General features: G+C 33.5%; 1 protein-coding gene across 1 annotated transcript in view; it reads left to right on the forward strand.

The window, feature by feature from the left end:
• The window catches only part of LOC111045826 (kinase D-interacting substrate of 220 kDa B), a 103,819-nt gene that overhangs the window by 1,721 nt on the left and 75,908 nt on the right, over window positions 1-26,190 (forward strand). Inside the window, exons 3-4 of the mRNA XM_039436649.1 lie at window positions 19,522-19,770; window positions 25,848-25,979. Of these exons, the coding sequence (XP_039292583.1) occupies window positions 19,528-19,770; window positions 25,848-25,979 (375 nt within the window). The 5' untranslated portion in view covers window positions 19,522-19,527. The remainder of the gene's footprint in view (window positions 1-19,521; window positions 19,771-25,847; window positions 25,980-26,190) is intronic.

A 26,190-nucleotide genomic window follows, 5' to 3' on the forward strand; every position in this document is an offset into this window, starting at 1 on the left:
TATTATTATTACTATTTAATTTATCTTACTACTCTAAACAGTACTGCGGTGTCAATAACCTTCCAAACTTTTTCCTCATATACCCTTTTACGAGCATTCATTGCCTTGACTTCTGTGGTAGTCGGTGTTGTGTTGTGTATGTGTGTGTGTATGGGTGCGTACACAAAGAAAGCTGGTTGCCGGCGCCGGAAAACCAGCAGCTTGCTCCTCGAGCTTATAAGCGCGGTAAAAGCTTGAAGCCGTACATAAAGAAAGCTGGTAACAAGCGCGACAAGTCAGTTCACTTTGAGCAGTGTCAAAGATGTCTTCGTCTAGTGATGATGTTTTTTTGGCGGAGAGTGTTCATTTAAAATTATTGCAAAGGAGGAAATTCGGTGTTCATGTTATTAATAGACATAGGAAGAAACTTGGTGAATACCATCACTTGTTTCCGCAACTAAAAGGTGACCCACAACGGTTCTACATGAGAATGGAGCTAGCGACTTTCGATTACATATTAAGAAACATTGAAGGACGTTTGATTAAAAAGTGGTCAAACTGGCATAAACAACCAATAGAACCAGAAGAGCGTCTTGTCATATTTTTGAGGTAAGAGTTATCCATATTTATAAGGTGGATAACTTGTTCACTTTTGATTTCTGAAGTCTTCTAGGGATGTCAATCCCGGGATCCCGAATCCCTGGATTTTAAACTTTGGAAATTAAATCATCTGTATCAACCATCTTTAAAACTACTGCACAGTACACACTACGCTAACCAACTGCAGTACAGAGACTGTACTGGAGACTAACTGTAAGCACAGAACAGAGACCACTCGCAGACTGAGCCAGTTGCTGGAAACCCGGCTACAAGAATGTTCTCTTCATACTTGTTTGCCGGTTGACGCCGGCAGCTCGCGCTTGTTGCGCTTGTTGAGCCGGCACCGGCGTTTACTGTGTACGGGCACACTTGAAACCATGTTAAGTTCTTCTCAAGCCGGGACGCGCTTACAGCGGCTGGTTTTCCGGCGCCGGCAACCAGCTTTCTTTGTGTACGCACCCTATGTGTATGTGTTGTGTAAGTGTTGTGTATGTGTGTGTGTGTGTGTGTGTGTGTGTGTGTGTGTGCGACTGGCCTCTCTCCTGGAGAATGTGAACCTCGCTCCGTAAGCTACTGTAGGCCTATTGGTTTTGTACCCACCTCAACATAAGTATAAATAGTTTTTAAATCTATAAAACTCAACCTATTTCGAACTATCTGTAATCTTATCTAAATTTGGGAGAGGAATAGCACAAGGTTACCTTATTTTTTCTCTTCCTATCATTTTGATGATGTACTTATTGTATTAATCAATAAAGAATAATTATTGTATTATATATAGCATAGTTTTAAAATCTTTTCTCAAAATTATTCCAAGTTAATATAGTAATACTCCTCTTTTATGTAGTTTGAAATTTATAAAAAACATATAATGATAATTGATAGATTTTATTAAAAATTTCGCCAGTTTTTTCACAGAAAAGCCTTGTGCACACTACTGCAAATATTTCAATAATTTGAACCAGATTCCCACATATTAATATCAGTGATTGTGAAGATATTATTCCCAATACTGTTCTAATGGAACTACTACCCCTCAGCCCGGCCGAGCAAGTGTGAATACTACCATTAGATCTCAGGGTAATAATATTTTTACTGTACCTGATACTGATGGGAATCCAGGTTTTCGGTTGAAAATTCTACCGTCGCCGTCTTGCAAATCGCTGAAGTGTAAACAAGGCTTAATTCAACATTTAGTAACACAACTGTTCGTCTTTTATTAATAATATTCCTAGATATTTTTATCCTGCAGTTTCAGGTAGGTACCTAAGTGGTTTTGAAGCTTGTGTCAGTTAGTAGAGCCGGTCTTTAGCGGATACCCTCCCAACGGGTATACCTGTAGGACGTTACTTCCCTAATCCTTATGATTAGAAATCACGATAACGGTTTGATCTATCAGTTCGAACCAAAATATCTATAGTGAGGTCCACTTTATAATCTCAGTGTTTGATTAGCAATGTTATTGCTATCCTAGTCTATCATTCAACAAAGCGGATAGCGCTATCTCTTTCTCGCTTTGCTCTGTTGCCAAATCGTCTTTCAACAATGTAGAATTGATAATTGATTAACAAAATATTTCATATTAATTATGAAATTATTGAAAAATATAATTTATTGCTCAATAAAATATAATTGATTAATTTAAACGAGAATGGGCAGTTGATATCATATCAATAAACCTGTATCAGCTACCATCTATGGAAGATATTGGATTGGCAACGTTGATCTCCTATCTTTCTCCACTGCCATTGTAACGTGGACCTCACTATAGGACATCGAGCGATGTGTTGAATAAATAGCTTATATGTTCCACAAATTGATATATTTTTAATCTTTGATGTAGGCCTACATATTTGATACACAAATTGGCACATTTCTAATCCTGATGTAGTCATTGATCTTGTGGGTGAAATATTTGTAAAATTTTCCAATCAAATGGATCGATAGGGACAGTTTTTAATAGAGTCGAATTTCGGGAATGATAAGAATTCGTTTGAGATTTGTGGAATGATAAGAATCTTGTCATTCTAGATGGTGTTGTTATCTCTGAGTCAGGCCGAGGCTTGAAATGTGATCAGTTTATCACTTTCTAAAATGACTTTTCTCAGTCAGTTTGCAGTGCTAAAGTCGGTTGTAATATTGTTAGTTGTGTTGATGTTTAGTCCTACATATCGTTATATTTTCTGGTTGGTTAACAATGTTCGAATTGGTTCGTTGTTTACGTAGCTGTGTCTGCCGGCAGTGTACATGGTATAAGCGTATATCTGATGCAGCCACAAGTGTGAGTAGTTCAAATGAATAGCATTATCTATAATATAATAAAGGAAAGAAACGGCTTATACATGTACGGGATAGGAAATACACGAATGACGCATGATCACGTCTGAACTAAAAAACTGATCAACTTGAAATTTTGTATATAGGTTCTTAATTTACTGAGGATGGTTATAGGTTTATTTTTAATTCTTCAAGATTTCAGTACGTCAATGTGTCAATTAGACCCTTACGAAACACGGGTTACCTGCTAGTCTCAAATATTACATGTGATATATCAGCTATCCTCTATAGAAGGCAGTGGCAAGGCAGAGAATCGGCAACACTGGTCTCCTATCTTTCTCCACTGCAATTATAACGTGAACCTCACTATAGAGAAAATTTATTGCATAACAGGGCTTCAGTCTACAACTGTGGTGAATGTTTACTGTAATGTTTGCAAAACAAAATAATTTTGTGAATGAAATTCAAATGTACGTGTTGATGTGATGTGGAGTAGGAGTGGGGGAAGTAGGAGAAGAAAGTCGTTGGTGGGGTGGGGGAGAGGAGACAGAGAGAGTGAGAGAGAGAATGAGTGAAGAGGATTTTGGTGAATGTAGACAGTCTATTTTTAGAATAAAGTTGGAATAATGAGGTGTGCACTTGAGTGTTAACTAATATTGTGCAATTCACTTTAAACTGTCAGCATTCAGTATATATAACGTCAATGCTTGCCATAATGACAGACTGACGACAATATACCATACACACAAACATACTCTATGTTTAGATAGTACAGTATTGTCTATATATTTACGTATCTATATAGATATAGATTTGGGAGTTCGCTAGGGTGACTTGTTGTTCTGCTCTGATAAATATGGTGTCCGGAACTTTGGGACCAACGAGGAAAAAGAGGAATTTTGGGATAAATAGTATACATAGACTATAATCAAGGTATAGTAGGTGCACGTTATATTGGCAGTACTCGATTAACACATTGGTGCTGCTACCTTGCCTATCATTCGACGAAACAGATGGCGATATCCTTTTCTAGTTCCGCAACGTTGCGAGATCGTTTTTCAACAATATAGAAATATAATTCATGAACAAAATATTTAATCTTAATCATGAATATTTATTATTCAATCATTGAAGAATATGCTTCATTGAAGAATAAAATATAATTGATTATTTACCATACACACATTATTATACATTGATACATACAATACTAGTAGTTCTGTGAACAGTAGACCTCGCGCTCAATAAGTTACATTGACCTGTTTTTATATTTTCTCAAAAAATAATAAATAATTTATCAATTGAAATGTCTAGAAAAAATCCTAAATAAACATAGAGCTTTCTGTCCTATCGTACCGTGACGTGTCGTACCGGAATGTGAGTGTGAGCGCTGTTATCAGGTCTGGCTGCAACTGTCTACAACGTTGACAGTTCATTTTCAATGTTCGATGTTTTTGAACGGGTAGTATTATAGTCAACTGTCTACTAACGTTGATGGAAAGATACATTTTCAAGATGTTCGATGTTTTGAACGGGTAGTATTATAGTCCACTAAACAGCTGATTTATGATGAATAATTCTATAGTCTGATTTTTACTCTAATATTGGCGTATGAAGGAGGCTCCTTTTTCCTTTCTTTATTATCCTTGAAATGCCAAATTTCCAAAAACCTTGTATGTACGTCGACGCGCAATTTAAAAAGGAACATACCTGTCAAATTTCATGAAAATCTATCACCGCGTTTCGCCGTTCGTAAATGCGCAACATATAAACATCTACACATTAAGAGAAATGCCAAACCGTCGACTTGAATCTTAGACCTCACTTCGCTCGGTCAATGATTCTCAACTATGAATGATTGGGAAAGGAACAACAGGCTTAAAGTCTAAAACTGTTCCTTTCCCAAATTTAGATAGAAATTGTCCAAAATTTATTGCAAAACAAGAATGAACAATTTACTGTATATTATATCAGGTATACCGGTATCAGTTATTCTATGCAGAAGGCTGTGGCAAGACAGAGAAGCTGCACCACTGTTCTCCTATCTTTCTCTACTGCCATTATAACGTGAACCTCACTATAATAGTAATGTTGTATATTGTGGAAGTTTTGTAGGATGACGCGGTGTTTTGTCCTGATAGATATAGATACTGTATAATAAAGGTGGTCTAGTTGTATATAGATATAATATATGGAAGTTCGGTAGGGTGACTCGTTGTTTTGTCCTGATAGATATAGATATAATCAAGGTGGTCTAGTTATATATAGATATAGATTTACAAGTTCAGTACGGCGACGCGGTGTTCTGGTCCGATGAATATAGATATAATCGATTTGGTCTAGTTCTTTACAGATATAGATTTCGCTGTTCAGTAGGGTGACGCGGTGTTCTGGTCCGATAAATATAGGTATACTCGAGATAGATCAGTTGTATATAGATATCATATTTGGAAGATCGGTAGGGTGACTAGTTGCTTTGAACTGATAAATATAGATATATTCTAGGCGTGACGGACGTCTGCGACAATTTTGTACTGTTCTGTGACAGCCTAATTCTAGAAATAGTTGCAGGGCACTCATTATTAGTTAGTTGTGTCATAGTTTGGGCTTCTATCTCCTTCTCTATCACTTCCTCTTCGTCTTCTGCTCCTTGTCTTCTTCGTTTTCTTATAGCGTTCTTCTGTTTTTCTTTCTGCTCCAACAAACAGTAGTTGAGTCTGTTTTGAGATGCTAGTAGTTTTCTATATTGTTCAGAATAAGCATTTTCAGTTCGGTTGTGTGGAGTACTGTATATATATTTCGGAAATAATGTTTGGGAAGAATGTTTCAAGCTCCAAATTTTTGTTTTGTGGTCGTGATCTTTAAGTTGGTTCTATATTGAAAATAATTGCTGATGTTCCTCCAAATGTTTTTGTGATTGTTGGTAATTTTCAAGTTGTAAGTATTGGTTCAATTCAAGTTTAGTTCAATTCTTTGTGTATTAGTATTTATATTAGGTTATACTTTCTTGGTTGTCTGGTACTCTTGGTTTATCTGTTGTATTAATAAATAGCCTGATTGGAAGTTTTGTGAAATAAATTCTCACCTATGATAATTTCATTGTATGGGAAGAAAGTTTGAGGTATTTTTCCATAATTGACAGAATAAGACGTTGAAGTTGTCAACACCACTATTATATAATATTATAGATGTTTATATATATGAATTCTCCAAAGAGAATTATATTAGAGTGATGTTGACAACATCAGCGACTTATTCTTTCAATCTTAGCTATACTGAGGTCCACGTTATAATGACAGTGGAGAAAGATAGAAGAACAACGTTGCCGATCCTCTGTCTTATCAATGCCGTCTATAGACGGTATCTGATACAGGTTTATTGATGTAATATTAACTGTTCATTCTCGTTTAAAATAATCAATCATATTTTATTAAACAAGAAATTATATTTTTCAATAATTTAATAATAAATTTTTCATAACTAAGATGAAATATTTAGTTAATTAGTTATTAATTCTACATTGTTGAAATACGATCTGGCAACAGAGCAAAGCGAGAAAGAGATAGCGCTATCCGCTTTGTTGAATGATAGACAAGGATAGCAATACCATTGCTAATCAAACACTGCCATTACAACGTGGACCTCACTATAGAGCTCTTACCTTTTTCCTTTGTTTACCATCCTATGTGAAAATATTAAGCTAGGTCCTTCCTCCCATTATTGATGAAAATAAGAGGAGAAAAATAAGCTTACTGTATCTATTCATTGAATCACAATAGAGTTGGATTCCCAAATGTCAAAGACAGTGGAAGTGGCCGGCACAGTGAAAATATCATCTCCATGAGTTCTCATTGGACTGTTCACACTCAGCGAGTATGAATGGTCCCATTTGAACATATGGAAATAATATTTTCACTGTACCTATCACATGATTTGTTGGAATCCTGCTTTGAAAAGACCGCTGAGACGACAATCCTAAAATTCTGGCCAACGGTAAAATTTAAAATAAAATTTCGATTAGGCTATACATCCTTGGCAAGAGTTATAATTGAATTAAATTTGAAGCAGGAATTGAATTAAATTCAAGAGTTTTCGTGTTGAACTTTGGGAAGAGATTGATGTGAGAATGAATGAATGACATTAGTCAGTGGGTCGGTCTAGCCTGAGTCAGTTCTGGCACAGTTCCCAATAAATTCTACTTAGTTTATAAAGTATAAGTGTTGAAAGGAGAAAGGGCATGCCAAATTGTGGCTTGCAAAAAGGAAAGTGACGCATATTTGTCAGGCTGAATGCCAGTTGTACAAAAGCCGGTTAAATTTTAATCCTGATTAATTTCAGGAGAACCAATCAGAGAAGCTTTGGGTTCTCGTAAAATTAATCACGATTAAAATTTAACCAGCTTTTAGTCACATGCCTTATAATTTATTCATCATCAACTCCCACATTTGTTAGGATTTCTTATTGGAAAATGTTTGGACTGATTTAGTAGATAATAACCGAAACTCTTTACCATCCCAAGGACTAATCCACATGAGGCGTTTTTCAGGCGAGACGGCAGGGCAGGAAGCTCTCCGATTGGATGATTGGGTTGGCGTTTGGGAATCAGCTGATAATCAGCCAATCGGGGAGTTTCCTGCCCTGCCGCCACATCTGATAAACACCTCATGTGGATTAGTCCTTGGGATGGTAAAGAGTTTCGGATATTATCTACTAAATCAGTCCAAACATTTTCCGATAAGACAATCCTAACAAATGTGGGAGTTGATGATGAATCAATTATAAGGCATGTGACTAAGGCCCGGTTTCACTGAAGCTGGTTAAATTTTAATCGTGATTAATTTTACGAGAACCAATCAGATAAGACATTTTTAGAAAGGCGGCTTCTCTGATTGGTTCTCCTGAAATTAATTAGGATTAAAATTTAACCGGCTTTTGTACAACTGGCACTTAGTGTCATTTAGTGTCACTTTCCTTTTTGCAACCACAATTTGGCATGCCCTTTCTCCTTTCAACACTTATACTTTGCCCTAAAGGTAGCTTCTTCGTTACGCGGCCGACGACCCAGAAACTATAGAATCGAATTTATACATTTGGTTGTATGGGAGTGTTTATTTATTATTTTTTTTATTCATTGGATAGAAATTACAATATGGTGTTCACGTATTGTCAGAATTAAAATCTATCAACACTCCCATGAAAATTAATGGGAAGTATCATAGGAAGTAGAGTGTTATTTATAATGAATGCTGATAGGTTAAAGTAAATCGCATTACTGTATTAATTAAGGCGGTGAAAAATTTGAAAAAAGCAGCTCGGGTTTCAAGCTAGTGATAACTAAAGAACAATTTCATGGTCGTTAACTTTGATTACTTCACACTGAAATTACTGTAATAATTGAATACAATTAACATGAATTGATAGTATGCTGATAGCCCCAAACTTTCGTTTCATGTCATAAAACCTTCTTTATGACATGATATGTCATAAAAAACTTTTTTATGGGATGTGATAAATATTATTGTTCATTACATCGAGGAGATTATCTGAAAACTTTCTTCTAGTCGTAAATTGGTTTAAATCGTATGATTTTTCTTAGATAAACATTTTTTGACAGATTTATAGCTTGAAAATACGTGAACTTTTTGATAATAATAGTATTAGTTGTAGTCAGCTTCATTGATTTCACCAGCTTACTATTGAAGTTTTTCAGTTATCGTATATGTTAACTTATAAATAAGTCCTTATAAATGACAGTCATGCTTTCAATTCAATAAATTGTGATATTTTAGAGTAAATATTCATTCATTCATACTTTATCCAGTGTTTTTTCTTACTATTTGAAATCTACTTACAAATGGTTCGGAACCATTGAGGTACATTCATCTCTCATTATAATCCGCTTCATTATCCACGCACAAGCCTAGAGCTCATGTGGGCATCACCCTCAGAAAAAAAGTAAGGAACCTTCCTTAATACATGCATATACTCTGTGTTGACGAACACTATTAACAAGGAAAACAATATCAGATTGTAATATAAATAGAATTATTCGGGTATTATGAGAGTTTTGATCGACCTTGTACTTCACAGTTCAATTGTGTAGTAACTGTTCTGACTTTAATCAATACTACAGTGAGGTCCACGTTATAATGGCAGTGTTTGATTAGCAATGGTATTGCTATCCTTGTCTATCATTCAACAAAGCGGATAGCGCTATCTCTTTCTTGCTTTGCTCTAGATCGGCTTTTAGCAATCTAGAATTGATAATTAACAAAATATTTCATCTTGATTATGAAATTATTGAAAAATATAATTTCTTGTTTAATAAAATATAGTTGATCATTTTAAACGAGAATGAACAGTTAATATTACATCAATAAACCTGTATCAGCTACCGTCTATAGAAGGCATTGACAAGACAGAGGTTCAGCAACGTTTTTCTCCTATCTTTCTCCACTGCCATTATAACGTGGACCTCACTATTGCTGTAGTGAGATTCTCAATTCAAACTGTGACAGCATTTCTGATAAATAGCATGTATGCTTCTCCATTCATTATGTGTTGACTGTTTGAAGTGAATATGAGTATAGTATGTGCGGGGCTATCTTGGTGACCTTTGTCCCCCTAAAGAACACACTAGACTGTATTTTATTTTTTGAGAAGCAGCTCATCTGCAATTGATCACATAATCGATCAGTCACATTTGGTCCGTATTGTGGTAAACATCTACGCGGTATTTTCAACAAAAAAGTTTAGTCGCGGTATTAGTGTTGTGTTTTCAGTCGAAAATCACTTTGTTTTAGTTGCGCTTTTCGTGTGTGAATGTGTCTATAGTGTGTATTCATTAATTCACAGAAGTGTGATAGAAATAATTATCTACAATTTCCCCGTGTATAGTGAGGTCCACGTTATAATGTCTGGAGAAAGATAGGTGAACAACGTTGCCGATCCTCTGTCTTGTCCAATGCCTTCTATATACGGTAGCTGATACAGGTGTATTGATGTAATATTAACTGTTCATTCTCGTTTAAAATAATCAATTATATTTTATTAAGCAAGAAATTATATTTCTCAATAATTACATAATTAAAATGAAATATTTTGTTAATTATTAATTCTACATTGTTAAAAGACGATCTGGGAACAGAGCAAAGTGAGAAAGAGAGCGCTATCCGCTTTGTTGAATGATAGACGAGGACATTGCCAATCAAACCCTGCCATTATAAGGTGGACCTGACTATAGTGTGTATTCATTAATTCACAGAAGTTTGATAGAAGTAATTATCTAAAATTTCGCCGTGTAGGTGGGCTGTAGTGCGAGTGGTAATTAGATGCTGGCTTGGTAATTCAGGGGGCCCGGGTTTGAATCCCGGTCCGGGCAAGATTTTTTTTCTCAGGCCACTCCTCTGTTTCGGATGTACACGTTAAACTGTCGGTTCCGAATGCCTAGAAAACAGTCGTAATAGTCATGTCAGAGGCCCTGAAATTGATCAGGTGCGACCTGAAAACTCAGACACCTGACCTGAGCCAGCCAGGTCACTCGATATGATTTTTATTAGTAGTGCTTGTGGGGGTCTTTCACAAAGTTTATTTACACATGTTTGTGGATTTATTGATGAAGTTGTGTCATATATTTAGGTCTTGTATATTATATAGGTCTTATATACTTCTAATATAGTGAGGTCCAAGTTATAATGGCAGTATTTGATTAGAATTGGTATTGCTATCCTTGTTTATCATTTGACAAAGCAGATAGTGCTATCCTTTCCTAGCTCCAGAACGTTGCCAGACCTTTTTTATAATGAAATATAATTAACAAAATATTTAATCTCAATTATGATCATTTATTATTTAATAATTGAATAATATGTTTATTTTCTTGACGAGTAAACTATGATTGACAAGTATACAAGAATATACAAGAATGAACAGTTGATATTACATAAGATATACCGGTATCAGCTATCCTCTATAGAAGGCAGTGACAAGGCAGAGAATCGGCAAAGCTGTTCTCTTATCTTTCTTCACTGCCATTGTAATATGGACCTCTCTAGTCAGAAGTGTGTCAGATTTAAATTTTCCTAATTTTTTAGAAACTGATCATGTCTTCTCAGAGTATGCTGTTGTTTTGTCTCATTGTTGAACTCGTTTTGTTTTTGGGCTCAATTTTTGTCTGGCTTTCAGTTTATGAAACTGTTGTTTTTCATTTGATACCCAATTGTGGTGAACTGATAACCAATTCATATCTGTTGGATGTTGTATCCTTGTGCTTGACCTGTTTTTGTAATAGTTGTGTAAAAGAAGATTGGGAAGTTTATAAGTTGATAATAGAAGGTTTATTAGTTGACAGTAAATTTTCCTAGAACGTTAGGTAGTTGACGTCCTCTTGAGAGTTTGTTTAATCACTTGGCTCCACTTGAGTTTGAAATATTTTCAGTGTCTGATGTGCTCTGTAAGAATAGTGATTGCATTGCATCATTAGTGACTTCGTTTTCAAAGTTGGTTCGTGCAGGTGATGTTTGTTATTGTGCTGTGATTTTTTGACAACCTCGAATAACTGTATTATCTACATAGATAGTTCATAGCTCACAGGAATAGTTAAAGTTCATAGGATATCTACATAGATAGTTCATAGCTCACAGGAATAGTTAAAGTTCATAGGATATAGTTCAGGGTAGTTCATAGCTCACAGGTATACCTGGCTCATTTTTAATTGGTTTAAAAATATTACCAGTGTGCCCTACAAGTCTCAACTAAGCTAGCATTTCGAAACTGTGCATACATGTGCTCAATGTAAATTTGAAACGCATAATTGTCATACCGTGCATATAATATTTATAATCAAATGACATGTAGTAAGGTCCACATTATAATGGCAGTATTCGATTAGGAATGGTATTGCTATCCTTGTCTATCATTCATCAAAGCGGATAGCGCTATCTCTTTCTCGTTTGCTCTGAGAAATAGAATAATAGTTATGTTGTCAACTTAGTGGTTCTTGGTTGATGTGTCTTATTCTCCCATTTCTAATGTTGTTTAGGTGAACTTCAATACTCTCTCAATGATAGTTCTTTGAAGCTATGTGGTTGTCTCTCATACTGTGCTGTTCTTACACTCTCACCCCAACAAAACAGTAATAATAGACAGTAGTTGGCTTGAGTTGACAAAAAATCGGCTTGAAATTTGGAACATTAACGACCTATACCATGGATATCTTCTTATGCTATCTTTTTTCTCTGGTTCTATTGATTACATTTAGTTTTTCAGATCTATCTTCACTCTTTATTTTTTCTGTCAGTGTTGGAATGATATAAATATTTATTCTATGATTATTGATTGATCTAGTTGAGTGTCAAAAATGCATTTCTGTTTTCAATTTATTCTTGTTTGATTTGGAAGCAATTGGCAGCTATTTGCTAATGACAAATGTATATCAGTTAGTTGAATAGGTTTATCTGTAGATTCCATTACCATTTTAACATGCATTGGGTGAATAATTTGCTTTGTCTCATACGCCAGGTTAGTGAGTACTTTGTTTAGATTTTTAAAACTATTTAAAGTAACTCTTCTTATTGTAAAAAGAACACAAAATTCCAAGCCTGAGAGAATTTATAAGTCGAAACAATTACTCTTGTAGCATATTTTTGGGAAAAGTTTTGATATTTTAAAGTGGAATTATTTTTAGTAGTATGTGAAACACTCAAAATATTTTGGATATTTTTAGATGGAACTATTGTTAGTACTATCATATAAAAATATAGCATGATTATGCTATCTTTTTTCTCTGGTTCTATTGATTACATTTAGTTTTTCAGATCTATCTTCACTCTTTATTTTTTCTGTCAGTGTTGGAATGATATAAATATTTATTCTATGATTATTGATTGATCTAGTTGAGTGTCAAAAATGCATTTCTGTTTTCAATTTATTCTTGTTTGATTTGGAAGCAATTGGCAGCTATTTGCTAATGACAAATGTATATCAGTTAGTTGAATAGGTTTATCTGTAGATTCCATTACCATTTTAACATGCATTGGGTGAATAATTTGCTTTGTCTCATACGCCAGGTTAGTGAGTACTTTGTTTAGATTTTTAAAACTATTTAAAGTAACTCTTCTTATTGTAAAAAGAACACAAAATTCCAAGCCTGAGAGAATTTATAAGTCGAAACAATTACTCTTGTAGCATATTTTTGGGAAAAGTTTTGATATTTTAAAGTGGAATTATTTTTAGTAGTATGTGAAACACTCAAAATATTTTGGATATTTTTAGATGGAACTATTGTTAGTACTATCATATAAAAATATAGCATGATTATGCTATCTTTTCTCTTTGGTATCATGCAAAACACTCTTGTATCCTATGTTATTGCTTCTACATAATTTTCTCAATTAGTAAGTATATTTTTACACCCTTTTTTCTATTTTCTGAGGTTCAATTATTGTCTGTCTATATGAAAAACGTTTCATATCCGGCCTGTACAAATAGTTGAATTTGGATTCATATTGTTTAGATGTTTTGTAACAGTCGAATCGTGGTCGGTGGATAATTATTAGTTTGACCTCACAACAATGCAAAACATGTGTCAATTGCCGCCTCAATTTATTTGAGTCGGTCTATTATTGAGTTGTCATAGTTGGATTCCAATGTAGTCCAGTCGTCATTTCAATGTAGTCATTGGTATGGTGTGATCAGAATGTCTTCGAAGATCTATAAGGATACCTATTTGTCTGTATTGGCTACGTTTACGCAGGTTGGTTTCGGTTATACTAGTTTTTGTTTGTTTTAGTTCTATTTGTTTCAAATAATAAATTAGTACATTCAATATTTGCAGGGGGCTTACACGTCTAGTTCATCAAATTTGTTTAAACTTACACTCTCGACTAATTGTTTTTATTGGCTACTTTGATAGGTTGGCTCAGTTCTAGCATAGAGTAAAGATACATAAGAAGATATCCCATGGTATAGGTCGTTTATGTCCCAGATTTCAAGCCGATTTCTTGTTAACTCAGGCCGATTACTGTCTATTATTATTGGCCGGGTGAGAGTGTAAGAACGACACAGTATGACAGGCTACCAGCTTACATAGCTTCAGCCAAAACAACTATTAGGACTATCGGCTTGAGTTAACATTTATATTTGGAACATAAGCGACCTATACCAGGGGATATCTTCTTATGCTTTTTTTCTCCATGGTTCTATTCTTTTAACAGTGTCAGACTGTATTGATGGTTCCTCTCATTGATTTATGAAGTTTGTCCAAGTCATGAAACTCAACATTTATACCAAACATTATACTCAACTTTGTATGTCAGACGAAGTATTCTCAATCAAAATTGGTTTTTGAATATGATAAGTAATGATCAACAAATTCTTACAGTAGATACAGGTCTAATAATTCTTGTAAAATTTCAGTGTGATTGGTCTTTATTCAATTCTTTCGGTTGTCCTAAGTATAATTTTCTCCACTTAAGCACTTCATTTAAAAAAATACATTTTCTGAGTAGTTGTGAAGGTGTAATTGTGGTATAGTGAGGTCCACGTTATAATGGCAGTGTTTGATTAGCAATGGTATTGCTATCCTTGTCTATCATTCAACAAAGCGGATAGCGCTATCTCTTTCTCGCTCTGCTCTGTTGCCAGATCATCTTTTTAACAATGTAGATTTAATAATTAACAAAATATTTCATCTTAATTATGAAAATACATTATGAAATATTATGGAGAAATAGAATTTCTTGTTTAATAAAATAAAATTGATTATTTTAAACGAGAATGAACAGTTAATATTTCATCAATAAACCTGTATCTGCTACCGTCTATAGAAGGCATTGAGAAGACAGAGGATCGGCAACGTTGATCTATCTTTCCTCACTGCCATTATAACGTGTACCTCACTATAGTTATCCATACATTTATTCAGAAAAAAATTACATCTCGTTTTACTCATTCAATTAAATCAGTCGTCGTTTGACCAGTGAACTGATAATGGATAAAATGATGGATGAATCAGTGATGATGAATGGAATGAATTGTTGTTAGTGGTTAGTAGTTGAAGTGAAGTTGAAATTATCCTTGAATAGTTTGATAGAAGTGCGGTACGGAGTTGGTTAGTATTATAATATTTGTTGAGATTTGACAAGTGTGTGAAAGTGGTTTAGTATTGGTTGGGCAAGTGTGGAATGGCCTTTAGTATAGCCGATAGCAGTGCGGAGTCCTTGCCGAGGCTTGGCGAATCTCCTCGCCTGAACAGGCTTAGCGAGTCGGCACACTTGTACAGGCCACATCGCAGCTACGGCAGTGTTTTCATGTACTATAATGTGTTCAAGCGAAGCACATCGTTGAGTGTCAAGGTAAAATACCTCCAGGAAATTTATAAATTAGTTTTAAAAAATAGTTTTATGCTACTTGTTTTTAAGGTTGTGCAAAGGCTAAAAATAAACTTTCTGCTGGTGATATTTTTGAAAGTTTTTCGATTTCTATATCATCAAGCTATAAAAATTAAATAGTTTTTCAGGAAAACATTTTTTTCCGATCATTACTTTTTGAGATATGAGCGCCTAAAGTTTAAATTTTTGGGACAGAAAATTTCAAATTCAGTAAGAGATAAATCCATGAGATTCAGAGGATAAATTCTTCACGGTATTGTTGATTGAATAAAACAAAAATCTTTTGAAAATATCAGTTTTTGATAAAGTTATTCAATTTACCAAAAATAACTCAACTAAAAGTTATTTTGGTTATTTTTAGTAAATTGAATAACTTTCTCAAAAATTGATATTTTCAAAAAAAAATTGTTTTATTTAATTAAAATGACCATGAAGAATTTATCCTTCAAATCCCATGGATTTATCTCTTACCGAATTTGAAATGTTCTGTCCCAAAAATTTAAACTTTAGGCGCTCATATCTCGAAAAGTAATGATCGAAAAAAAATGTTTTCCCGAGAAAACTGTTTCATTTCGATAGCTTAATGATATGCAAATCGAAAAACTTTGAAAAATATCACCAGTAGAAAGTTTATTTTTAGCCTTTGCACAGCCTTAAGTACTTTATTTGCTGGAGATAATGCCTACAGTCGCACTAGGCTTATACGTGTACGTGGGCACCTGGTTTTCATTAGTAGAGTTAGTGGTAGAGTACCCTGGGCAAGTACTAACTATCTTATGAACTCTCCCAATTAAAACGTTCATGGTAGAGTACTAGTTTTTAGTAGAGTAGAGTGGGATAGCACCGTGGGATAGTACTCTACCACTTGCCTTCCCCCACCAACGCTTCTCACTCTACCATGCTAATGGAAACAGTCTCGAGCTAGTAGAGTAAGAGTCGTGCCATAGGCGATCAAGTTTCAGAAGTATTGTTATTTATTAACAAGTGTTAATAAGAGTGTTTAAGTGTTAATTCATTAAAAAGTATTAACATTTTAAGGTTAGTTCTGTTCACTAGACAACACACTTAACCTACAATTCTCAATTGTAGTGAAAACAGTTACTCGACCAAGTAATTAGAGTAGAGATAGCTCTGTAGAGATGGTGTATGCCAGTTACTCGACCACTTACTCTACTAGTGAAAACCAGGCTAAACTGCTGTTTGTTCAAGGGTAGCAGATCGGTTTTGTAGGTACTGGTTTTTAAACTTTATATATTTTTGGAATCCGTTTATGGCTAGTTTCAGTTCGATTTCAATCTAGTTTGACTGAACTGAAAGCTGAACTATTTAGTTATAACTGAACTGAACTATCCGTTTAGTTTCAACCCAGTTTGAGTTCAGATCACTTTCAATTTAGTTTTTTATATATTAAGCTCGCTGAAAATGATGATGCCCGCATGAGGCCTAAGCTTGCATGTGGGGTATGACAGATGAATGAATCTAGAAGGTGGGTTCCGAACCACCATGAAGCGATTTTCCAAATTATACTGAGGCCGTTGTACTGTGGTAATTATTTGTTGCTATACTTATATCTGAGGGTTTTACTAACCTCCTAACCTCTGTATATCATGAAGCATTATTACAGTGTAATATGAAGGGTGAGAACTAGGTATATATTAAGATTCCTAGGCCCGGTTGCACAAAAGCCGGTTAAATTTTAACAGTGATTAACCTAATGAGAACCAATCAGAGAAGGCGTTTTTGGAATTCGGATTTTCTGATTGGTTCTCGTGGAATTAATCACGGTTATAATTTAACCGGCACCTAGACTTGCAAGGGAACACATATTATTGAGGGCTTGTAAATCCCAGATAAAATAAGAAATAATATAAATACAACACTTTGATAGTCCTAAAACGTGGTATGGCCTTTTTGTAGATAAAATTGGGGGAAAAATTGTTTCAGTTTTCCAGATAAGATAAGAACGCAACTGCATTTGGCAGCAACTCAATAATGTGATAAATGATTGTGAAATTCACTTCAGATTGTCAGAATTTCTTTTAAATAACATTAGCGCTTCCCATTTGATCTATGGTGACAGATTGAGGTGTAGTGCTAACACTCCAGTTATTTTGCTATCATAGATGAATAAAATTTCTAATATTTCCTCTCAAGTCAGCCTTATGTAACGCATTTTATTTAGATTTATTCTGTCAGCATTCCTTGTGCATTTAGCATCAATACTACCCATTCAACAAATGCTGGCATTTTCAAGTGAATCTCACTAGGCTACCGTGTGTTCTTGATAATATGAATGGGATGATGTTTTCTAAACTGTCAGTCGTCAACTCAACACACTCATTAACTCGAGATTTGATTATGAGAGCTTTTATCTCGCAGTTTGTCTCAATACTTGGTTGTGTCTAGTAGGCTAGTTTCAATGCCAACATCACTCTTGATTTTCACTCAAACTCTGTGCAAAATTTAGATAGTACTTTTTAGTACAAGAGTGTGCTAACATTGTTTCAGGCAAGGTAATCGTCGTTTTATTAGTTGATCGCTATTTTATTATCAGTCATTTTTATTATAATATTACCGTCTGCAGAATTTCTGGTTCTAGTTAATTGAAATAAGAGAATTAATTCCTTAATATCCTAGGAATTTGCTCCTTTAATTAGTCTAATTAATTTCTTGTTCTAATAGAAAGAATAGAATAAAATGACTTGTTTATTTGTTGACGTGGCGAAGTTTGGACAATAATGTCCACTCTACCACTTAACCACGTAAATAAATAGCAACCTGCTTTCCTATGAATGTGTATCTGCTGAGTAGAAAGAGTATACCATTAGTTCTTATGAGAGTGTTCATACATTGGAAAATGTGTGAATATTCCCATTAGAGCTAATGATTTTCTCTTTCTGCCCAGCAGACCAGAAGTTCATTGGAAGGGCCTAAAAAGAAGTAAAGATTGGTCTACAGTCTTAGCTAGTTTGATCAGGTATTTTTTCTTTTGAATCCACTTACCTCTCATTATTTACTTTTCCAGAAGTATAAAATAATGTTGTTTCCTAACCTAAATTAGCTATTTTTTCAATGTTTTCCTCCTGTTTTTATGTATTTATTATTAGGTTAGGTAGTTTCTATATTTTATGTTACATATTATTACAACATACATTAACATACGCACAGTTTCTTTTTGAAATATTATTGTTTCAAAGTAGGGTTCCATCTTGGAAGTTGGAGGTCTAATCAGAGGCTTAAAATGTCTTCACATTCTGTGATATTTTAGTAAATTTGACTATCAGTATCTACGGCATACACATACCGTACATTTCTGTATATACAACTTTAAGTTACTATACTATTTTTTTGTACTGTATTATAATATTGTTTGTATCTATATTGATTAGTGCAATCTCTCCCCTTTTTTTAATCTTTCTTACATTGTTGGTATTTTATTGTATGTACCTGTGATCTATGTACAAAAATTCTTTTTCTATTCAGAATTGTATGAGTTTGGTTTGGTGATAGTCAACGGTGATATCTTAAGGCTCATTTTCGATTGTGCGTAAACTTCCGCAGTCGACGACGACAAGCATTGTTGAAATTCATATTGTCCAAATTTCAAGTGTGCTAAAACATCTGATCAAAAAACTTTTCATTATTTGTGCTTATTATTTAAGAATCAAAACATTTCTAATAATATCAACATATTGCCATTTTAAAGTATAAAAAATATAAACTCAACCTCCTACATTAAAAAATAATTGAACATAATCTTTTAGACTATGTAGAGACAAATTGAAATCTACCCAATCTGAGATTCTCTCCCTGTCGTGGTCGACGACGGCATTTACCCACAAACGAAAACCCAGCTTTAGAGAAAAGGTCTAGTTGGTATTATTCCATCCTAATATCACTAATATTATTATTCTGTGTATATCCTTCTATTTATGTAAATTCTGATGTTTTAAATGCACTCAATTATTTAATAATGGAATAATTGACTGTATTTCGTTGTTTGAAACATCAGAATAGTGTGTTAATACACAACATTTTATTTATTTATTACATTCCACAATTACAATACCAAATTGATGATTGGGAGAGAATCAACAGGATAAACCCAAAACTGTTTCTCTCCCTAATTTTGATAAAAATAGTCCAAATGAGGTTATGAAAACACTTTTATAAAATAATTTTTGAATGAATCAAGAAACCATCATCTTTAATGTAAATTGTTGATACTCGTACCGCGGTAGAATGTAGGATACAGTGTTGGTGATTAATTTGTTAGTAGCTGATGGATGAGGAAAGCGAAGAGGCATGCCACACGAAGCGTCGACGTGCCTCAAGAGGCATGTCACTATTGCATCTGCACATGCCTCAAGTGGGACTGGTCACGTGGTCTAGCTGGTATCCGTCAACCCCTTCGGTGGTGGTTACTGGTCCCCAAGGGGGTGGTGGTGTCGGTGGTGGAGGGGGAGGGACTATGACGTCATCGAGAAAGTTCAGTTTTGCCAGCCTGCGTCGGCTGTCCACCTCGGTTAGTGTTGCCTCAGGGCATGCCTCAATGAATGCGTGTTTTGCGTGCAACACTCTTGCCTTCCAATCCTTGTTAACTTATCGACAAATGTAGTGGATAAATAATGCGGATTTCTGCCATTAACATCACCCAATCACCCGAATTCCATACTCCCAAATTTGAGTTTTGTGAAAAATATGACTTTCAGCACCATCTATAGTGAGGTCCACGTTATAATGGCTCTCTTTCTCGCTTTGCTCTGTTGCCAGATCGGCTTTTAACAATGTAGAATCAATAATAAATTAACAAAATATTTCATCTCAGTTATGAAAATTCATTATGAAATTATTGAAAAATATAATTTCTTGCTCAATAAAATATAATTGATTATTATAAATGAGAATGAACAGTTAATATTACATTAATAAACCTGTATCAGCTGCCGTCTATAGAAGGCATTGACAAGACAGAGGATCTGCAACGTTTTTCTCCTATCTTTCTTCACTGCCATTATAACGTGGACCTCACTATATCTAAGACATCAATCTCTAATTCGATTCAGCTTGTTGGTTTTCTCTAATAGCATTTTTTCCACTAAAATAGCTCGTTTTGTTTTTTCTGTATGGTAACAACATTTGAAATGTTCCAATTTTGTTTTACTGGGTGAATTCTTGTTGACTGTTTTGAGTTAAATAATTTAGAGCTTAAGTATAATTTAGAACACTATCAAATTTCTATTAGAATTGTGTCCGTTGTCAAACACAAGCTGAGAATTGTGTATGGAATGCATGTAACCTATCTTAAACATTCAAATTTTATAATATTTTCTTGTTTATTAATTTGAAAATTTGTATAACTCTCTCTCATAGTTTTTTGAGGTTTCTTTATAGAGCTTGAAAATTGTTCAATTTTTCTATCTGTAAATGTTATTATCAATTATCAAAATCAATCACATTTTTCAACAAGTGCACCACTGTTTCAATTGTTATGAACTCTATTCTAATAGATCTAGAATAGAATTTAGCTTATAAGTTTTTTTGAAGAATGTTCAAAAATTGTTAACTATTCATTTAATTTATTGGTATTTAGTGAAATATTCATAATAAACTATAATTTGTTATTATTGTTCATTGAAATGGATTATTGCTTCTGAAAATAATTTGACTTATTTTTTCGAATTATTTTTTGCTTATCACAATACTATCATACGCTTGTGACTTGTAATTTACATATATAAGTATGTAAGCACTTTACAGTTACTGTAAGTACATACTTAGATATTGGGTTTACTATTGAAATCTTCAAATCTGTATTTAAATTTTGAAGCTTGGTTCCAGACTTTTTAATAGATTAATTTTTAATCAAAAACATTGCTTCGATAATGCTTTTAATTTTGTTATGAAGTTAAACCTTTTATTATTAGTGATCATTTTGATTACATCATAAACCAAAGTTGTAATGAGTTCAACTAATTTAATAACATTTGTATTATCTTCTGAGTTGATTAATATTATTGTATTGAGTGCTTATGTTTAGGTGATTTACTACATGATTATAGTATATTATGTATACATAGTTAATGATGTTATCAATTATTCTGTACTTTTGGTTTAAAGTAATGAATACTATATGAAAGTGTTCTTAGCCAACAGATAGGCCTCTAAATTTGAGTTTAGAATTAGCATTTAATTGAGAATATTATCACAAGAATAGTGATGAAAGGTAAAATAACCGTTAATTTTGAGACATTGAGATGATATAATGATAATATTTTCAGATTTGACTGCCAGTAGATTTCAGGCTTGGTCGCCTCAAGATGCGGGTTCATAAATGTCTTCTATTTTTTGAAGTCATTCACTGTTTTCTTATATTTTCTTGTTGCTTACTCTAATTTACTCAGCTATTGCCTTTCTCTTATTCTCATCTACTTAGCTATTCTCTTTCTTTCCTTTTACTTACCTTCTCTGTTACTTTCATTTATTCATTTCTGTTCTCTCTCTCTCTCTCTCTCTCTCTCTCTCTCTCTCTCTCTCTCTCAGTCACATTTACTTAGCTTTTGCTATTTTATTACTCTCTGGCAGTTGTTTGAAAGGACATTGTTATTTGTCATTCATTCTTAAACTTCAAACGTATTTTGTTTGGTGTGCAATAGTGTATACTGAAATTTGTCGTCTTACTAAATACCTACTTGGCTCATCTGAATTTAAAAATGTCTTTTGTCTCTCGTGCAATGTTGTTGGAAGGGGCAAGATGTATGAGTCAAGAGATAAATTGAATATATTTCAGTGTGTTGTCATTGTCTAGACTAGCTAGACGTCAGTCAGTTTGAGTGAAACTTTAGTCTAGAGCTAGACTTGAAAGTCTCAGACTGGTTAGCATAACAGAGTGCTGTTTGTCTGCAATTCTACACTAGAACCAGACTGAGATTATCCAAAGTTCTGATACTACAATAAAGTATTTTGAAAGTGTCTGGTTGTGTGGAAATTTGCTCTAGAGCTAGACTGAGGTTGTAGATAGATAGATAAATGTCTATTTTCATTTTAAAACATTACAAAAAGTGAAGTGAAATTTTAAAGTGAAGGGTTACAATAACATAGTGTTTTTAAATTTCTAGACAGTCTAGTTCTAGTGCAAATTTGTTGTAGAGCTTTGCTAAAAGTGAAGAGTGTTTGGTTAGCTTAACTAATGAATTTGTGTGTGTTTTGAAATGTGTTTAGATGATAATTTTATTGTGTCTAATAGCTGGGACTAATGTTCAAGCTCAAGGTTTGATTCTACTTGAAAACTTGATAAATATATGCCTAGTATTTTTATAAGATTACACATTTTATTGTCTTTTTTAGGGCTACTCTTGAATATAAATGGAAATTGAAATCTAAGTACCCTTTTTTAATTTATTTAGTCACAACATGTTTCGGCTATATAATGTTATAATATTATCAATGCCATTGATAGTGGCAGTATATAGCCGAAACATGTGAATGAATAATTTTAAAAAGGGTACTTTAAAAGATTCAAGTCGACGGTTTGGCATTTCTCTTAATGTTTAAATGTTTATATGTTTGTTTAAATGTTTTATATGTTTGTTTAAATGTTTTATATGTTTGTTTAAATGTTTATATGTTTGTTTAAATGTTTTATATGTTGTTTGTTTTGATGTTTTTTTTGTTTCTCTTGAGCTGGGTTCACACCAAAGTTATTAACAAAATGTTAATAACATAATCCTTATAGATTCTATTAGATGGAGCGGAGCTTGACAAACACATATGTTCATCATGTGTATGATAAGTTATGTTCAATCTAATAGAATCTATGAGAATGATGTTATTAACATTTTGTTAATAACTTTGGTGTAAACCCAGCTTCAATGTTTAAATGATTATTTTTTGTGTTATTGGTTTTAATTGTATTGGTGATTCTGATATTTCTGTAGATATCCGTAACGAATACAAAGAAAATCAAACTATTGATTTTATTCATATCCTTATGAAATATTGTGCAGGTTTTCCCCAGAAAATTCGTAGAAGTTATTTTGTGTTCTAGTTGTTATTTGCTTTGGGAAATCATGTACAATAATAGAGTCTTCCAATTTTATTTTTAAAATTTGAATCAATTTACTACTTGTTAAGCTATGATCTATTAGAAACCATTAACAACTTTAAACGATTATAGTGAGGTCCACGTTATAATGGCAGTGGAGAAAGATAGGAGAAAAACGTTGCCGAACTTATGTTTTTGTCAATACCTTCTATAGACGGTAGCTGATACAGGTTTATTGATGTAATATTAACGGTTCATTCTCGTTTAATATAATCAATTATTATGCAATAAATTATATTTTTTGATAATTTCTTAATGAATTCACATAATTAAGATGAAATATTTTGTTAATTAATTATTAATTCTACATTGTTAAAAGATGATCTGGCAACAGAGCAAAGCCAGAAAGTGATACCGCTATTTGCTTTGTTGAATGATAGACAAGGATAGCAATACCATTGCTAACCAAACACTAACGTAGATCTCACTATAGAAGATTTTTTTCCGATTAATCTCAGCACACATTTTTCCAATTTTGAAACTCCGAATTTGAAATTCAGAATGTGCCTCTCCCTCCATAAATTTCTCTCTTCACGTCAGCTACTCTCTCTCACTCTTTCCAAATATTTATATATGTTTGTCAAAAATGCTGTGGCAATATTATTGGTGAGTGGTGCTTGCTTAGATGGGTAAATTACTAGAGTGGTGATGTGAGTGTGTTCTAAAAAAAGATGCTGTCACTTAGAGGTACTCTAACCTACTACTAGTACACACAGAGTGAAAGAGTCACTCCTCTACTTTTCCCAATTAATGGAGGAGTGTTTATAGGGGGGTAGAAGGTTAGGGGGTGGTGAATTTATTGAAAGACAGTTCAGTAAACATTTTCTGGTTTGTAAATGGCTGCTGTTTCTGCAGTTTGGCTTGGAGTGCAGGAAATAACTGATGTAATTTTCAGTCTCGGTTTTATCTAGTTGAAGTTGTGTGAAGGTTTATTTGATAATTTTCTGGTTTTCATGAGAATCCAATTGGGAAGGTCTCTACTCATGAACAACAGATATGTCATATCTTACCGGAAAATATCGCTCAACAGGCTCTATGATTTGACTGTGTGTAGGAATTTCAAATATTAATATTTGTGGTGTGAATATATAACTGCAGTTTGTTATAACTCTAGAATAAGTTTGTCAGTTTGTTATAAGAGTTTTCAAGTAACTGTGTTTATTTTTAGTTTCAAAAACATATAGTTTTCATGTGAATGTGTAGATAACTTAGTAGTTTTTATCGTTGAACTCTACTTATAAATAATTATAATTTGGCATAATATGTATTTGTATTTTTCAACTGTGTGCAGAATATATTTCAATGACTCAAATCCTCTTTCTCTGTGACTTGAAATGATCCCTTACATTTTTAGCTTTGATCAGGCTCTCATTCTTCAAATAAAGTTTTGGTGCCGATTGTACAAAAGCCGGCTAAATTTTAACCGTGATTAATCCCACGAGAACCAATCAGAGAAGCCGTCTTATTAAAAAGGCCTTCTCTGATTGGTTCTCGTGGAATTAATCACGATTGAAATTTAACCGGCTTTTGTGCAACCGGGCCTAAGATTAAATAAGATTGAAGTGTAATCTTACTCAATTCTGGACTTGAAAAACGTTTAATTGTAATACATGTAGTTTTTATCAAATTTGTACGAGTGTTTGTAACTGTTATAATCTTATTTTAATGTATTATTTTTAATTCGTCCAAGAAATTCGAGCCTTCTATTTTTGTCTTGGATAATTATTTGTATCTAGGGTTTTAATTAAATGTGCTAAATTTATCGTTCTATAGTCAGGTCCACGTTATAATGGCAGTGTTTGATTAGCAATGGTATTGCTATTCCTGTCTATCATTCAACAAAGCGGATAGCGCTATCTCTTTCTCGCTTTACTCTGTTGCCAGATCGTCTTTTAACAATGAAGAATCAATAATTAATTTAAAAAATATTTCATCTTAATTATGAAAATTCATTATGAAATTATTGAAAAATATAATTTCTTGCCTTATAAAATATAATTGATTATTTTAAACGAGAATAAACAGTTGATACTACATTAATAAACGTGTATCAGCTACCGTCTATAGAAGGCATTGACAAGACTGAGGATCGGCAAAGTTGTTCTCCTATCTCTCTCCACTGCCATTATAACCTGGACTTCACTATAGTCGTTCTCATTGATGTTCACCTTGTGTGTTTAGTTTTAAATGTTGACATGCAGTGAATACATAGTTCGTTATTCACAGTATAAGAAATATTTCAATAGTAGTAGTCTGCAGAATTCAGCAGTATATTAAGTGAATTTCTGAATTTCTTCACTTATTCTGTTTGTTTTTAAGAATAATTATATTTGTTCTGCAGTATTTTCGCCAGATTGTTTTAATAATCAATAGGATACTTTGTTGAAGTGATGCATATTTTTACTGTTTTTGGATTATTCAATTATTCATTTATAATAGAATATTTAGAGGTGATTTATTTCTTATTTATTTCTGTAACAATTTAATTTGTTTTGCAGACTCTTAACCGGAGTGACTCGATGGTGTCCCTATGCTACCGGGCCCTATTCAACTATATCCAAGATGATAACATTATCGGACTGCAGACCTATTTGGAGAATAAGCGGGTGCTGGTAGATGATAGGGATGAGGTGAGTCTAATTTCAGCAATTTTAAATTAAAAATGGTTCATTTTTCAAAGTAAAGTGGGAAATTTCCTTTGTAATATCTGCAATATTCAATGGTTTGTAGCCTTTTTTTCAATAATTAACAAACCAATAAATATCAATTATCTTTCTATTGTGTGGTCCACGTTATAATGGCAGTGGAGGAAGATAGGAGAACAACGTTGTCTATCCTCCG

This window comes from Nilaparvata lugens, chromosome 10 (genome assembly GCF_014356525.2).
Source record: "Nilaparvata lugens isolate BPH chromosome 10, ASM1435652v1, whole genome shotgun sequence".
In the NCBI taxonomy this organism is placed as follows: Eukaryota; Metazoa; Arthropoda; class Insecta; order Hemiptera; family Delphacidae; genus Nilaparvata; species Nilaparvata lugens.